Below are 15,928 nucleotides of genomic sequence, written 5' to 3'. Positions count from 1 at the left end.
TGGAGAATCAATGTGTGTGTGTGTGAGTGTGTGTGTGCGTGTGTGTGCTCACTGACAAAACTGCACCGCATCCATTCATCCCCTTCACACCACATGTATACAGTAGCGTGTACATAAATAATACTGTGGATGAATAAAAGTCTACACACCCCTGTTCAGCCCATGTCGCTGCTACACATAAAATGAGAACTGAATTTCAAAGCCTTTTCAATCATTAACGTGACAACAAAAGACTACTCGAACAGCTGAACTTTATTTGGGGTTAACCAGAGGCACTTTAAAGTTTGAATATGATTACTTAATATTGACACAGGCTTAGTAACTAAGTAAATGTATCTAAGTAATCATATGTAAGAGTCCACTATGTAAGTTATTGCAACCGTCACTAAAATAAATGGAAGTCAATAAATGTCAGGAAAAGCCTACAAGAACATCTGAACTTGAATTAGAGGCATTTTAAATGGCGGCAGGAATTTGAATGTCATTGGTTCATTCATTCTGAGCCAAATCTGCAGAGGGTGTGCACACTTGTGCAAGCGCATGATCTCATTTGTTTATTTGTGTTTCCCCCCCCCCCCCCCTCGACAAGATTTTAGTCATTTCAACGATAGGCCAGATTCGCGGTGGAGCAGGTCTCGAAATGGCTTCGCTTGCTGACGTTTGAACAAGGGCGTGTCGACTTTTTATAACCGCCGAGCGCGCGTTTCTACCTACGTTGCTGATGTGCTCCTGAGTGCGTCTCAGCCGCTGCATCTCCGGCGTGTCGGACACCATGCTGAAGCCTCGACCTTTGCTCTCCTCAAAGTCTTTCTTGTACTTCACCTGCGGCGGGTGAACAAACGTCGCAGCGCTCAAGATCGCGTGATTATGATTCGCGGGATTCGTCTTCCTATTTTTCCGACCTGGCTTTGCAGCTGGCTCTGCTGCCTCAGTCGCAGGTTCTCCGGCGTGTCAGTCACGGTGGTGAAGGACGTCTTGGGATAATGTCTGCACACAAAACGTATTATGAATGAAGATGTTTCATGGCATAAAGACAGCAACGTTAATTGGGCGAGACCAGCACCCGAGTTCGTGACATCACACGCTAGGCCGCGCCCATTAACGGCACACATCCAACGCATGAAGTGCACTTGAAAATGTTTATGGACATTCATTTTGATTGTACTTTTACATACAGTGCTGTATTTCTTTATCAAGTACAAAAAAAATGTTACACGTATCCCTAGTGAGGATAAGTGGCTCGGAAAATGAAGGGGGGCGGATGGATATAAAGTCACGCATGATGTCATGTATAATGTCGGAAGTATGACATCATCAGCCACATCAATTCCCAAGCCGGCCTGTCTGATTTGGGAGTCCACTTTGATGCTATCTCCAACTTGTGCAAACAATGTGGCAGGATGCTGCTTTGTATACTGCTCGAAATAGAGTTACAGCATCAAAATGCCGAGTGGGCGGGGCTTAAGGAAACAGCGGGTGCGTGTGCCGACAATTGTTCGGAAAAGGCCAAGAAACAAAGAGCGTGTGTATGTGCGTGCGTCAACCCACTCACATGGAAACGTATGGTGTATGGTGAAGCTAACGTGCTAGCATGGTTTTGGAACGTGGGAGGGAACAGCCACTTGAGCACGGGGACGGCGTGCAAATTACACGCGTTTGGAACCGCGAGGCCGACGTGCAAACCACCCCATGCAATATTATTCATAATGTGCGATGTTGTGCATGACGTCACGTGTAGCATCACGTATGACGGGCAGACTCACGCGTTGCAGTAGGGCTTCTTGTCGTAACCTTTGTAGTTCTTCATGTTGAGGGTCATCTTGCAAACCTCACAGTGGAAGCAGCCTTTGTGCCAGTTCTACGCACACGGGCATTGTTTAGAAACACGCATTTACAATTTTCCCTTCCTGTGTGCGTGCGTGTGTGCCAATCTCCATACGAGGAACATTCTAGAGCAGGTCTGATGCAGGGGCCATTTGCGGTCGGACGCATATCTTCATGAAAAATGAACCACATTGGAAGGTTAGGCGCAAAACTTTTTTTTTTCAATTGAAAACTCAACTCAGCTGAAAAAGCTTGGCCATCCTGACATGTTGTCATGACAACAGGCTGAGCAGCAACTGATGAGTCAAACCAGCAGCTTGTTTGTTGTTTTGACTGACTCACTCTCACCTCCAGTGGTACAAGGCGGTATTACAAGAGACACGCCTGCCCCGAGCCAGGACAACTTGACAATTTCGACTAACTCGATTGACTGAGAGTCTCATTCAGACGGCGATGAGCATGCTTCACGTTTGGTCGCCGCCTCGGTGGTGCTGTTGTGTCATCCGACGCCGCGCGCAGCCGACGCTTGAGGAGGCTTAATAATTCATCGACATTAGGCCGCACGCCATCATTTATGCATGTGACGCTCAATATGTGAAGACTTTCAGTTACTTGTTTTTATAATTATCCACTTCCAAGAGGCCCTTGAAATAAATGGAAATGCCATTAAACCATTCCTAACCCCCCAGAAATGTACGTTTTTCTTCATGGGAGAACTGGCACTCTATAAACGAAAGATAATCACTTATAATGTAAAGAATGTAACCCGTTTTGAATCACACTTTTTTGCTTCAGTTGATTGAACAGCGTGCTGCTCCTTCTGGTGTGCATGCCTTGGCCACTTGGGGGCAGTGTAATACAGCTAGCTTTGCACTGAGACGTCACAAGTCCTCAGCAGTAATATTAGTTTATCTTTGCAGAGGATAAAGAATATGCCTGTGAGTAATGTCTATATGTCTTGCTTCATATAACCATTGCTTAAAGGGTTATACCGCTGCCATGCAGATTGTAATAATTAGCCCGTCAATGGTGTCTGCCATTATGTGTTAGCATTAAGGTAGCAGGGGCACTCTGTAATAAATACACGATGTGTGATTCATTATTTGATTTATGTTTAGTCAACAAGCAACTGGCATTGATTCGGTGGAATGGGTCGTGCGTGTGTGCGTGTGTGTGTGTGCGTGTGCGTGCTGCTGCAGCATGTTGTAAAGGATTGTCCAATAATCTTGATCAGCTGATATAGTATAAGTACATAAGCAGTTAGAATAGAACCAGATGTTTAAAGCTTGAAAAGAACGTTTTTGTTTTTTAATGATTTGGGAGAAAGAATTAGCAGCAGATAAAATCAAGCTTTTTTTTTCTTAAAAGTGGAAAGTCTGTTGATGAACATGATTTCTTCATGTCAAACATGCAGAATTATTTTGTATTAAGTACACAGTAGAGTATAAACAGTACAGTGCATAATTTCATTGTACTTAACACATTTGCTAAATTTTAAAACAGCTCAATATACATGTACATGCCTTGAATTAATGAGTAAAATTGCTTATTTGGTTTAATTTTAGTTTGTATACAATGAAACAACTAACAATAAGTGAATGAGATTAAAAAATTAAGATATACATGTTCATGAACAATTTAAGGGTTAAAAAAAAAAGCTAAATAAATTAATGAATGCTTCATAAATGTGCACATCTATTTATTTTAACCTCTTTCTGGCTACCTAAAGCCTCTAAAAGATATTTAGGGACAGAGAACAAACATTGTATCAAAAGTGTCGGGAAATGTTTGACAAAACAGCGGACGTTCTTTTTTTGAATGACGAAATGATGATGCGCGTCAATTATGATGAATACACTTTGCTTCGTTTACATTTTAACGCCTCGTGAACGTATTCGCCATTTCAGACAAGTGCGAATAAAAGCTCGAATGTTGAATTTAATGAATAACTCTACGGTAATCAATTTATTTGGATGGTAAGCAGCGTGACCGAGAAAAAGTGCCCACCTTGTCCAGGCAGCTGACTTTCTCTGTCGGGTAAACAACCTTCCCGCAGCGGGCACATTGAGGGTTCATCCTCGCGACCGGGCAGGGGGGTGGGGGGGTCCAATGTTGGGGTCCTGAGGCTTATGAGGTCACCGGGGGGGGGGGGAGCACGATGGTGCGGGGCTCTGGAGTAGAAGCTGCTCGGCTGCTTTGTGCTCCAGGACCGAGTGAACAACTCAGTCCAACACTCACTGAGCGCATCCGAGTGCGGCAAGCGCGCAGCACTTAGCAAAGACACCGGAAACATGACAACGGCTTCTTCCCCACTCGTTTCCTTCAAAGTAAAATAAAGTACAAGAGGCTACAGTATACTGTATAACTCTGCATGGTGTTAAAAAAAATAAGAGACGGAGGCATTTTTATCTTCAAATTCAGTGCCTCCAAACAGCTCACAATACAGTTCACAATTAATATTAATCATTAAACATATGACATAAAATACATCATACTCACAAGAGATGCTGATGCAGCAGACCTCCTTTCTTTGCTCCTGCCTGTTTGTGCTCATTCATGCTGCTCTGGGAATGCCAGGAAAAAAAAAAAAAGAAATCCATTTTACTTTGGAGGGCAAAAAAAAGTGTTTTTGAAACTTAAATGTGTTTATCCCTCACACCATGTTGTCTCCCTTCTTTGCAGGATGAGCGAAATGGATGCCTCTTCAAAAATATGTGGTCACAACTTAGCCCACTCTCCCCTACAGGGGTAACTTTTGTTCACTCGTCATCATCAAGAAGTTCAGACCTTACTACTAGAATACGTCTCAAGTCATTTCTCTTTTTATTGGCTCTTCATTTGAAGTTCCGCGCACGTCCCTGTCAATCCTGTTTGTCCACTCAAAAATGAAAGTGAAGTTGATCTGGTTCAAACAAATAAATCACAATGGAACCTCAAGGACGTGCTTTATTGCACTCTCTTCTTCTTCTTCTTCTTCTTCTTGTTGTGTGGACCGTCTCCCTTTGTTCTGCAACCAAAGGTGAGTGTGAGCCTAATTTTTGGGGGGGGACGGGACGGGCGTTGCGGGGGGCCGGGTGGGCACTCCATTTTCCAATCAAATCCAGGATGACAAATCGACGTGTTCTAATCTCAACTCCGTCCTTTCTGCCGGCATGTTAGCTTCATTAAAGACCCGCACGTGTTTTTTGCGCACGCTACATGTGACCGACTTGCGACCAGACTTGCTTGTCTATGTATGAGCCGTATGGGCTGAAATTAGCTCTTCAGAAAATGGACGGACGTCTTGGTCTTCACGGCTAAAAAGTGACGTATGTCGTGCGTGACCACTCGCCAGAGTTCAGCGTGACCTGCCTGGCCTCCTCCGAGTGCGTTCTTCCCTGTAACTTCGATTCCGACGGCAAGGGCGCTCGGGTGATGTGGTACCGCTATAAGGCGGTCGTGAGCTGCACACGCTACGGGAACACAAGTTTTGTCGTGGGGCACAATTCGGCGGTGGACCAGTACAAGAACAGAACCAGCCTTTACGCCGACCACGTCCTGGAGGGAAACGCCACGCTGGTTCTCAGAAACGTCACGCCGAGGGATCGAGGGAAGTACGTCTGCGTCACCATGAAGGAACTCGCCACAGAGGAGTCTGGCATCGTCGTCCTGGATGTCAAAGGTACGCCGTGTCCGGGACGGACACTTGGGCTCACCTCACGCGGAAAGAAACCCTCCTTGAAACGGTCGGATGACGCCTTTTCATCACAACCGACCTCGGTGTTGACATTTTGCTGGTGGTGTTTTTTGGGTGTCAGCTCCGGTCCAGGAGGTCCACGTGGAACTGAGCGGCGAGACCGTGTACTGCTGGGCTGATGGCATCTACCCGGAGCCCACGGTAGTCTGGTCCGTAGACCCAACAACAGACGCCGGGCTCTTCTACAACAAGACGAGGATTGAGCAGACGCAACTGGATTTCTACAGCGCGGAGAGCTGGGTGCAACTGAAGGCGGCCGAAAGCATCGACGTGGACTTCATCTGTAACGTCAGCAGCGAAACGAGCAGCCGAAGCACTCGGTTCAAGAGCGAAGGCAAGGCGACCTCGTCCGAGTGAAACCTCCGCTTGCAAATGATCTCAAAGCGAACCTCTTCATCCAAATGTTTGCATCCAAACATCCTTGGCAGCGCCCATCCACACGGCGCCGGGCGGCGAGATCAAGATTCCGTGCCGTTTCCCGGGAGAGATGGACACCTTCGAGCTGATCTGGAGGATCCACCGCTCTGAGCACATCCTGTCCATGAACGTGAGCGGCCTGCGGCGCCAACTGATGCTGGCCGAGGACTGGAAGGTCCACGTGATGGACGGACACTCGGCTTGGCGGCACCTCAAGCTGCCCAACGTGCTGCCCGACCACCAGGGCACCTACACCTGCGAGGTCCGAACACATCGGGTCACCTACGTCACGCAGACGGAGGTCACCGTCACGCCGGGTAATCCCACCGCCGTCAAAAGTCGGAGAACCACCGGCATCGAGTCCATGGAAAATGTGTTGCTCGTCTGCTCCATCAGATTTGGTGCATCAGTTGCTGTTCAAAATCTACGTGATCCTTGCCGTGCTCTGCGCCGTAATATTGGTGGTCTGCGGCATGCAGGGAGTCTTCTTCTGGAAACGTGAGTCGGCCGACATCGGCGAGGCTGCGTGAAAGCCGATCCTCAACGAGCTGTGGTCTTTTCTCCAGTAAGGTCGATGGAGAGAAGCGCACGGTTTACGGAAAGGAACTAGGAGAACAACGACATCGCCGTCGGGGACGGCGCTCTCCAAGAGTGACACCTAAAATCGTCCTTCGCTTTAACTTCCTCGCCTCCGGTTGTCTCACTTTTTTGCGTACAGGGGAGACATTTTTTCCATGAACCTCTCGTTTAACACCAATTGTACAAAACTAGCATGTGTAGCGTTAAATGCCGTAAAAATGTCAAAGCTGCCTATTTCTGAGAACAAATGTCACATTGCGATCATTGTTTGTTTTTTGGAACGAAGAGAATTAAAAACGATTTCCCAAAGAGAAGACCAGTGACATGTTTTGTGGCAGAACCAGGAACAAGAGGAGCAAAAAAACAAAAACAAAAAGGAATGCTGTCCGTTGACTTCTGTTTTCATCGCGACTTGAGCAAGCCGCGCTCACGATGAGGGCGTCTGTGCTCTCTTTAGCTGCCGCGCTCTTCCTATGGAATCTAACCTGCGCAGGTAAGCAGGACCCTCACAGCAGAAAGTCCTCATTGACCGTACGTCTGCCGTTGTGTCGCTGTGTTGTCGCTTTTGTTTTTTTTCCCTCGCGTATTTCCTGTAAAATCTGCGACAGGCTCGGTCGACAAGTTTATCGGTTTATTCTCAGCAGCCAGACGGTGATCTGCTTCATTAAATAGCGCCTCAATACACTCGATTCGACGATCAAGTGATTTCAGAATCATGGTTTCAATCTGGTCGCGGTCAACATGTAGTTTCGCTTTGCCTTCAATCAATCACATTTTATTTATATAGCACTTTTCATACATAAAAATGCAACTCAAAGTGCTTTAAAACATTCAAAGCAAAACATAGAATTATCTTCAATCAAAAGAAAAGATAAATTATTTAAAAGTTGTTGAAAGCCAAACGAAAAAGGTGTGTCTTGAGCTTCCTCTTAAAAATATCAACAGTCTCTGCAGACCTGACGTCCTCTGGCAGGCTATTCCAAAGGTGAGGACCAAAACGGCTGAATGCAGCCTCGCCATGCATTTTGGTCCTCACCCTTGGAATAAATAAAAGGCCGGCGCCAGAGGACCTCAGGATCCGCGAGGGCTGGTATGATAAAAGCAAATCAGATAAATAAGATGGCCCGAGACCATTAACACATTTATAAACTAATAAAAGTACTTTAAAATCGATCCTGAAACACACAGGGAGCCAATGCAGCAATTTCAAAACTGGCGTAATGTGCTCTCGCCCTCTGGTTCTCGTCAGCACCCGAGCGGCTGAATTCTGCAGTAGTTGCAGTGGTGAAATGCTCTTCAATTCAATCCCTCCCGTAACGATGTCTTTCCAGTCGTCGCTGATATTTGGTGCCGTTGGAAAAGCAGCTGCGTTTTAGCGGCGAGCTTCCCCGTTGGAGATGACGTGGTCATCCACTGGATCCAGCAGGCCCCCGGGGACGTCCAGGTTCAGGTTCACTCCTTCTTCTACGAGGTCAACCAGCTGGCGAACCAGGGCAAGCGCTTCAGGCAAAGGACGTCGTTGTTTCAAGAACACATTCCAGGAGGGAACGCCTCTCTGCTGCTGAAGGACGTGGTGCTTGAAGATGAAGGGAGGTACAAGTGCTACGTAGGAACCCTCCAGGACAGGTGGGAGACCTTCATCAACCTCCGCGTGGAAGGTGAGCCCGCAAACAGCCTGTCAGGTTCATCAATGTGACATTTTTAGAACCCAACACAAATGAAGAGGAAAGACACAATTTCAGATTTATGTGTCATTTAAAAGAAAGATCCCGACAGCCGCTTTTATCATCGCAAAGGTGAAGACTTTTCTAACACAGCGGTACTTTGAATTCGTAATCGTTGCTCTCGTCGCCTCTTGGCTGGATTACTCTAATACACTTTATTTTGGAGCCAGCCAGCCCTTCTTTAAATGTTGCTATTTGAATCACACTGCTGCTGCTTGTCCGTTTACTGGAACACAGTCCCTTGAAAAAAACAAAAAAACATCCTTCCTTCAACTCCTCATGCAAGCAAACGTTCGCTAAACCTTCTCCTCCGACTTAGTCCTCTACTGTAAATCCTGATCGATTCCATCCTGATCTTCAAGCTCATGTAGCGTCGACGCGTTGTTGTCTGGGTATCAGCTCCGATCCAGGAGGTCCGCATGTGGCTGAGCGCCGAGTCCGTGTTCTGCCGGGCTAACGGCATCTATCCGGCGCCCACGCTGGAATGGTCCGCGGACGGCGGGCTCTTCGACAACAAGACCAAGGTGGAGAAGACGCAGTTGGGCTTGTATGACGTGGAGAGCTACGTGCACCTGAAGGCCGACGGAAGCATCGGCGAGGACTTCACGTGTGAGGTCAACAGCGAGAGGCACAGAAAAAGAGCTCGTCTCAGGATAGAAGGTACAGATGACCTCATCCGGACTTCCTCGTTGAAACTTTTTGGAGAATCTCATCCAAAGCTCCTGTGCAGATGCCCTCCGCGTGATTTCCGGCAGCGAGGTAAAGGTTCCGTGCAGTTTTCCGACGGGGGGCGGCGCTTTGGAGCTGATCTGGAGGATCCACCATTCTGAGCACATCCTGTCCATGAACGTGAGCGGCCTGCGGCGCCAACCGATGCTGGCCGAGGACTGGAAGGTCCACGTGATGGACGGACACTCGGCTTGGCGGCACCTCAAGCTGCCCAACGTGCTGCCCGACCATCAGGGCACCTACACTTGCGAGGTCCGAACACATCAGGTCACCTACTTCACGCAGACGGACGTCATTGTCATACCGGGTAATCACATCGCACAGACGTACTCTTAACACTGAAATGGACGGCGTGTAGCGCAACCCCACTGTCATATATCGCTGAGGGTTCAAATTCTCCGTCAGACTCAAAGCTTCCGCCGCTGTTCGCCGTAATCGGATTGTTCAGCTGCCTCCTGGTGGTGTCCTGCGGCGCCTTGGGAGCCTTGATCCATAAAGGCGAGTGAGCCGAGCTAAGACAAATCAAGCAGGTACCGCAGGAAAGCGTGTAAACACTGGGGGGTGCTCTGAATGCAGTGAGGACGAAACGCAAATCGGGAAAGGCACCAGAGGAAGACGACTCTCGGGAGAACCAAGTCACCGAGAACGACGCTGCCGCAAAAGACGCCGAAAGGCACAACCTTGGCTTCCTGTCTTTTAACGTCATGAGGCTGAGGTATGGTCAGTTTTTGAGCACAAGAGCTGGAATTTTACAAAGGCTACGTCAGCAGTCCAACAGCGATGCCGCGTGAACTCGCTTTGTTAGCAACTTCAAGGTAAAGCCGTTTGATCAAAGTCAAAGTCCAAGGAGAAATGAAAGCCATATTTTGAGTGCGCTTGGAAAAAATGCAACTCTTCACATAAGAGTATCTCTTTTAAAAGTTATGGGACGTTACATCAGTTACATATGAGAGGCTTGGATTGCTCCAACGCTCAAGCAGGGAGGAGTAATTGCGTATACTTTTTCAAATATGACAATATTTTTCTAGAAATCATTTTTTCATTCAGCTTGAGGAAGCACCGTCATAAGGGATACGAATGAGAAATGAAGACTTAACCAACTGTGTTGATTCCCTTTAATAAATTGGAATTCAAAATGGGAACGTTTCTTTGTTTTTCTACTTTTACCCGTCCTTATATGGCGCTGCTTGTTGTTGAAGCAACACAATAAAATCATAAAACCAAATTTCGCTTGAGTCTCAGTATTGAAACAAGCCTTTAAAGCGGAAGTCAACCCAAACCTTTTTTTTTTTCAAGAATATGTTCCATGCAAGCCCACTAGCATTCTGATCAATTTTGTGGCATAAGAGTTCATCCACCCGTTTTCAGCCATCTCCGGGGGCGGCCATTTTGTCACTTCTGTCGGCTGAAAATGACATCACAGTCGCTCGGGTAAGGACCAATCACAGCGAACCAGTTTTTCTGAAGCTGCGCCATGATTGGTCGTTATCTCAGCCCTGAGCATCTTTAAAGCCTCGGGAGTACTGAACTTTCAAGAGGCACCTTACACCACTGGAAATGTCGACCAGGTTTGACATTTGTAATTTGTGAGTAAAATACTTTTTTAAAATACTTCTCGTCTTTTACACATTACATTTTTTTCCCGCCTCAAACAAAAGAAAACAAGCCACGCAAGTCAAAGAAAGCAGAGTAATTGTCGAAATATGTGCGCGCGTCACAGCAGGCGCGTGTTTTCCTCCCTGTAGTCGTGAGTGTCTCCGGCGAAGGGCAGCGGCGGCGGGTGGTTGTAGAGGCCCATGAGGAAGATGATGATGGTGCCAAAGGTCATCACCGGGGTAACGAGGAAGAGGCATAGGCGGTCCACGGTGCGAGCGATGCCGCTCCAGTTGTCCTTCTCCTGCGATGACAACAACGCATCAGACGTGTTTGCGAACGCAAGGTATGACATCATCGCATGACACGTCGCTCACCTCATTGTAGTCGTTCTTGTTGCGCATGTGTTTGATGATGTAGTTCGCTCCGTCCACCGCCGGCTTGATTTCGCCGTAGAGCTGCTCGGTGACTCCGCCGTCCTCCTGCAGCTTTTTCACTGAGGGATAAAAAAATTGTTTCAATTAGGGCTGAAAAAAACAACAAAAAAAAAAAAAAAAAATGAAAAATGTCGACTGACGAGTACGATGAGCACAAAAACAGTCAGTGTCCGGCATACCTGTGGCGTGCGTGGGCCGCGTGGTGAGCCCGTGTCTCACCGACTGCTTCTCGAACATCAAGTCGCTGCGGGACTTGACGCTGTAGTACTCCTCGGCCGACGCGATGTAGCCCGCCGAGCTGGAGCGCCGCTGCAAGGCGCCGTCCCAATACGGCTCCGACTCGGCTGGCCGGGACATGAGCAGGAGGCGGGGCAGTCGCTCCAGGAACAACTGGGAGAGAAACGCTTTCGTTCGACTACAACGGAGATTCATCCGCTGTGGTGCTTTTTTTTTTTTTTTATTTAAATAAACACAAATAGCACTCAATGTTGTACTTTATAAAAAGATAGTGATAGTGTGCAGACACAAATGAAGAAAAATAGATGAATAATATATGCCTGAAAGTATTGTCGTATTATCGGTCTACATGTGTTGTTCAACCGTTTGTGGTCCGTTGCATAAATGGTTGCAAAACCACACTAATGCTAACCGTTAGCATGTCAATGGGATTTTTCTGTTGTATGTAAGCATGAAGTGTTCTTTATCTACTTTTTGTGACATTTTTATTTGGTGGTGTGTTGTGAGATTCTTCCATTTGAAAACACAGTATGTGCCGCGGCTCGCTGAACACAAAACTTGGAACGCGTGTGCGCGTTACCCTTTTGGTCCACTCGGACATGACGTGTGTGCTCGGGCTCCTAAAGTGCAGGTTGAGGACCACCACGCAGTTCAAGACCACCACTGTCACCAGCACCATGATGAACATCAGATACCTGAGAGGTCAACAGTTGATTAGCAAACACGCGCACAATGTGTGCGCGCGCGCGCGCGCGCGCGTCTTACTTGACGATGAGCGGGACGGAGATGGAAGTCTCCGGAAGCCTTTGCGAGATCAGCAGCAGGAAGACAGACTGCGCCAGCAGCACGGAGATGGACAAGGTCATCTTCTCACCACCTAACGCATGGCGGGCCCAGGACATGAGAGTGAAGGCGACTTTTGTCGCGGAGGAGCGGCGGAGGAGGATTGCGGACTGACTGTCTGCGGGCAGGTAGTAGACGAGCGAGGCCAGGAAGGAGATGAGCACGCAGGGTATGATGATGTTGACGATGTAGAAGAGCGGCTTGCGTTTGATGATGAGGTAGAAGGTGATGTCCTGGTGCTTGTTGCTCTCCATGGGAATGTGTTTGTACGTGTTCCTCTTGGCCGGGCGGTGGATCACCTCCCACTCGCCGTTCTCTGGCGGCCCAATCACAGCGGAGAGGCCCGAGGCGCGCGTCACCTCGACAGGAAATCCAATGCCGAGGCGTCGAGTGCGAGGCACTCACCCGCCCAGCTGGCCGGGTCGATGATGATCCACTCGACCGTCCACGTGTTGCCGTCGTCGTCCATGTCCGTCTTCAGGAGCATTCGGATCTCTTTGGCGTTGTACGTCAGGGAGCTGCAAAGACACGGCGACGAGCACGCCGGCTCGACAAAGACCGTCCAATGCACATACAGTAAATCCCCCTCCAGCACATTTGCGCTTCCTGCAATTTTAAGCACGGTGGGTGTAATTCCACTGTCAGCCTCTAGATGGGGGCACACCAGTGGTGTCCAAACCATTTTTGGCTTTAAAAAAAATGGTCTTTATTCACAACACTGTTATGAAGAGAAATGCTGTAACTAGTTTAGTTGTAAATATTTGATTTGCATCCCTGCATATTTAGAAAAGCTCTACAGTATATCAAATGAATTCATTTGGAGCAAGTGTCATTTTTGGTACTCTATATGCTGCCGACTGCTTAAAAATGGACAGTGGGTCTCGAATGGCAAAGTTTGGATACTATGGTGTCAATTTTACAAAAATAATTATAAAAAAAATTAACGGGAAAAAGAATAAGAGTGAAACAGGATGTATTTGAAGCTCTGGCTATTTTTTTCCTGAAAAACTCAGTTAAATCCTCTGCAATCCTTCTTTTTACACTTACAGAAAGGTGACGGCTGTAGCCTCATTTTAAAATATAGATTTTGGGGCATAATTGTTCATGTGTATTGTGAGATAAGTTTGTTAGTTTGGTAAAAATTGGATTTATCAACTGCAAACATATAGAGGGATCGGTGCGCTGCTATACCATGATTTGCGAGTAATGGCTTATTTCGAATATGTGTCTGAATAATCAAATAAATACATCTAAAAACAAAAGATTTCACAACCGCGCTGAAGGTGGTTTTACCGTCTACATAAAAACGCAGAGATTGATCTCACGTGAACTTGAGGGTGCAGTTCTGCCAGTCGAAGGGGAAATAGTTGACGTTGATGGAGCAGGACGAGCGGAAGATGGCGGGCGGCAACCAGTAGCACAGCCCGCTGGGGGAAACCAGCACGTTGCTGTAGTAGGCCACCTGGAACTGGGCGTCGTTACTGCGCAAGAGGAAAAGAAAAGAAGAAAGCACTCTCATTCCCAACTCCTGAAAAACTATTCCATAAGGGGTTTTATATAGTGGACCTAGATAATTCCTTCAAATGCACACTAAAAACCCCTCAACAGTGATTCGGGAGTAGGGATTTTGCATATCGTGGACTATGCACTGTAGATGACCGTAAGGCAAAAATGATGAATCGAACAGCCGCCATTGAGTGGTTCCCAGCAGCTCTCACGCCCTCACTTGTTTTCCAGCACGATCTCGGGCAGCCACACCATGTTGGACGGCAGGCGCAGCATGCTGATGCCGTCGAAGTCGCTCGTGTTCCACGTCAGCCGGTAGTCCGTCCACGTCTGACGCAGAAAAACATGGGAAGTGGGCAGATAGCGCCACTGGGCGTCTTCAACTCTTGAGAACTCACGTGGTCGATCCAGACGTTGGTGAGCAGGGTCTCGTCCACTTCTTTCTAGATAAAGCAAAGGGAAACATCACCTCTTTCTGGTGGCCTACGTCAAACCGCCTTCGGGCTCGCATTGCTGACGCCACGGCTCATCCGTTTACCTGCCATCTCACGTGCATGTGTGTGTGTGTGTTTGTACCAAGGAGATGAGGTTCGAGAGCGTGAGTGCGAGGTAGACGTCAACGGCGTCCTGTTGTCTCTCCACGGGGCGCAGTTCCTTGTTGTAGCCGCGCTCCTTCAACAGGTGGTTGATCAGGCGCTCTTCCTCGTTCCGGCACCAGCACGCTTCAAGGTGAATGTACAGCAACACACGCACACAACAACACAAATTTGATTGTGACTACTGAAAGAGGAAGTCAACCCAAACATTTTTTTTTTCAAGAATATGTCCTATGCAGGCCCACTAGTTGAAACAAGGCATTCTGATTACGTAATATTGCATTTGTGGAGTGTTTTTGGCCATCTGTGGGGGCGGCCATTTTGACACGTCTATCGACTGAAAATGACATCACAACTGCTCAGGGCTCAGGTAACCAATCGCAGCTCACCCGTTTTCTGAAGCTGAGCCGTGATTGGTCGTTAGCCAGAGCGACTGTGATGTCATTTTCTGTCGACAGAAGTGACAAAATGGCCGCCCTGAGATTGGTGGATTTTGCGGCTTAACCTTTACTCCGCAAACGCAACATTAATCAGATTGCCGTGTTTCAACTAGTGGGCCTGCATAGGACATATTCTTGGGAAAAAAAAAAAATTCCCTTTCCCCTCTCGCGGCCTTTCACAAGTTGTGTACGCCAAAAAACAAACAACCACATGCTCCCCTCAACGTCACAGGATTGCAAAAGTGCTCTAAAAATTTAATTCAACACAAGGGGAAAAAAAAAAAAAAAAAAAAAAAATTCTGATGCAGACGATGACTCGCCGAGCGTCTTGCGGACCCCCAGTTTGAGAAGGAATGGGGCGTACACATTACAAAGAGCTTCCAGCACGTTCAGGTGCTCCAATTTCACGCGACAGCTGCTTCCTCCTCCCTAACTTCTACTGCCGGACTCTCAAACTTCCGCTAAGGCAGACATTTGCCACCGATAGACATAAACAACAACCTCCTCGACATCAACGTGCTGTACATTTCAACATTCAACTTACACTGCTACGCAACTTGAATCAAATCTGGATTCATTGCACTTTGACAGCCCAGCATCCACATTACAGACTTCACTCGATCAGACACTATTTGACAAACTTTAGCATCGATTTAGGTTGATCATTATAAAAGCCGATTTAACACACAAAGCTGTTCCAGTGTAACCACAAACTCCCTAGTGGAGGGAACTACCAAGCAATTTCAAAAATGGAAACTGACCTGGCCAGAGCAGCGCAAGCAGGAGCACAGCAACGGGCTTCATGTCGAGCTGGAGTTTTGTCGGGAAGAACTTGTCCGTCCGTCCGTCTTCTTTTTGACCTTGTGCCAAAGTGCGTTTGATTGACAGTCAGCAGCTGCAGAAACACAGGCGGCAGAAAATAGAAAGCAGCGGCACTTGCTCACTCTGTCCCGGAAAACACAACAGTTGCATCAATACTCACTCAACGTCACATTTCAAACTCATTTCAAGGCTGACATTTGACATCATTTGAAGGCATGTGAGCGTGCTCAAATGGTGTCAAATTTGCTCTCATGCTGCAAAAACGCAGACGCGGCAAGTCAAAAGCTAACCGGCAACATTCGGAACGAAACTTTGACTCAAATACTAACAATAAGAACCTAATGGCAAATGCTAAAATACAGTATCAACTCAAATGGTAAGATGACGTCCAAAATGCTACATGCTAACACATCAACTCAAATGCTAACATAAGCCTGTAGGAAAT

The 15,928-nt window shown here is 47.5% G+C and overlaps 3 protein-coding genes across 4 annotated transcripts; 1 reads left to right on the top strand and 2 right to left on the bottom strand.

Annotated features, from left to right (window-relative positions):
* Positions 1-111: 111 nt before the first annotated feature.
* Positions 112-6,911, bottom strand: LOC147127181 (LIM zinc-binding domain-containing Nebulette-like). Its single transcript, XM_086019978.1, has 5 exons — positions 4,324-6,911; positions 3,832-4,144; positions 1,764-1,858; positions 903-987; positions 112-822 (listed from the first exon to the last, which is right to left on the bottom strand). Exons 2-5 carry the CDS (start codon positions 3,898-3,900, stop codon positions 547-549), a joined length of 525 nt encoding a protein of 174 aa, XP_085876104.1. The 5' UTR covers positions 3,901-4,144; positions 4,324-6,911; the 3' UTR covers positions 112-546.
* LOC147127180 (uncharacterized) lies at positions 3,738-10,234 on the top strand. The gene is made up of 13 exons (XM_086021578.1): positions 3,738-3,861; positions 4,507-4,843; positions 5,159-5,485; positions 5,622-5,894; positions 5,989-6,294; positions 6,374-6,475; positions 6,548-6,628; positions 7,014-7,049; positions 7,861-8,214; positions 8,680-8,940; positions 9,011-9,316; positions 9,415-9,507; positions 9,586-10,234. Exons 2-13 carry the CDS (start codon positions 4,750-4,752, stop codon positions 9,798-9,800), a joined length of 2,448 nt encoding a protein of 815 aa, XP_085877704.1. The 5' UTR covers positions 3,738-3,861; positions 4,507-4,749; the 3' UTR covers positions 9,801-10,234.
* chrnd (cholinergic receptor, nicotinic, delta (muscle)) lies at positions 7,316-15,876 on the bottom strand. Of its 2 annotated transcripts, XM_086019975.1 has the most exons (12): positions 15,423-15,876; positions 14,202-14,347; positions 14,024-14,068; positions 13,846-13,955; positions 13,445-13,600; positions 12,525-12,637; positions 12,235-12,435; positions 12,042-12,153; positions 11,857-11,971; positions 11,219-11,429; positions 10,980-11,098; positions 7,316-10,906 (listed from the first exon to the last, which is right to left on the bottom strand). In XM_086019975.1, the coding sequence occupies exons 1-12, from the start codon at positions 15,463-15,465 to the stop codon at positions 10,724-10,726; spliced, it is 1,554 nt and encodes a 517-aa protein (XP_085876101.1). In that variant the 5' UTR covers positions 15,466-15,876; the 3' UTR covers positions 7,316-10,723. The 2 variants fall into 2 exon arrangements, with proteins under 2 accessions (XP_085876101.1, XP_085876100.1); XM_086019974.1 differs by having other exon boundaries at positions 12,042-12,435.
* Between the last annotated feature and the right edge of the window lie 52 nt (positions 15,877-15,928).

The sequence above is a fragment of the Filicampus tigris genome, chromosome 21 (assembly GCF_054856515.1).
Source record: "Filicampus tigris isolate MCC_2025a chromosome 21, RoL_Ftig_1.0, whole genome shotgun sequence".
In the NCBI taxonomy this organism is placed as follows: domain Eukaryota; kingdom Metazoa; phylum Chordata; class Actinopteri; order Syngnathiformes; family Syngnathidae; genus Filicampus; species Filicampus tigris.
The sequence above is the reverse complement of the archived record's forward strand: the minus strand, read 5'-3'. Positions and strand labels throughout refer to the sequence as shown.

What these genes read in the sequence shown, in the direction of transcription:
- chrnd (XM_086019974.1), bottom strand. Translation starts at nt 15,465, where the DNA reads ATGAAGCCCGTTGCTGTGCTCCTGCTTGCGCTGCTCTGGCCAG. An exon ending in GCGGCCCACGCACGCCACAG is followed by an intron (nt 11,099 to 11,218) that starts GTATGCCGGACA and finishes TTTATCCCTCAG; the next exon opens with TGAAAAAGCTGCAGGAGGAC. An exon ending in ACAAGAACGACTACAATGAG is followed by an intron (nt 10,907 to 10,979) that starts GTGAGCGACGTG and finishes TTGTCATCGCAG; the next exon opens with GAGAAGGACAACTGGAGCGG.
- LOC147127181 (XM_086019978.1), bottom strand. Translation starts at nt 3,900, where the DNA reads ATGAACCCTCAATGTGCCCGCTGCGGGAAGGTTGTTTACCCGACAGAG. An exon ending in AAGAAGCCCTACTGCAACGC is followed by an intron (nt 988 to 1,763) that starts GTGAGTCTGCCC and finishes TTTTGTGTGCAG; the next exon opens with ACATTATCCCAAGACGTCCT. An exon ending in AGAGCCAGCTGCAAAGCCAG is followed by an intron (nt 823 to 902) that starts GTCGGAAAAATA and finishes CACCCGCCGCAG; the next exon opens with GTGAAGTACAAGAAAGACTT.
- LOC147127180 (XM_086021578.1), top strand. Translation starts at nt 4,750, where the DNA reads ATGGAACCTCAAGGACGTGCTTTATTGCACTCTCTTCTTCTTCTTCTT. An exon ending in CGTCGTCCTGGATGTCAAAG is followed by an intron (nt 5,486 to 5,621) that starts GTACGCCGTGTC and finishes TTTGGGTGTCAG; the next exon opens with CTCCGGTCCAGGAGGTCCAC. An exon ending in GGAGGTCACCGTCACGCCGG is followed by an intron (nt 6,295 to 6,373) that starts GTAATCCCACCG and finishes CTGCTCCATCAG; the next exon opens with ATTTGGTGCATCAGTTGCTG.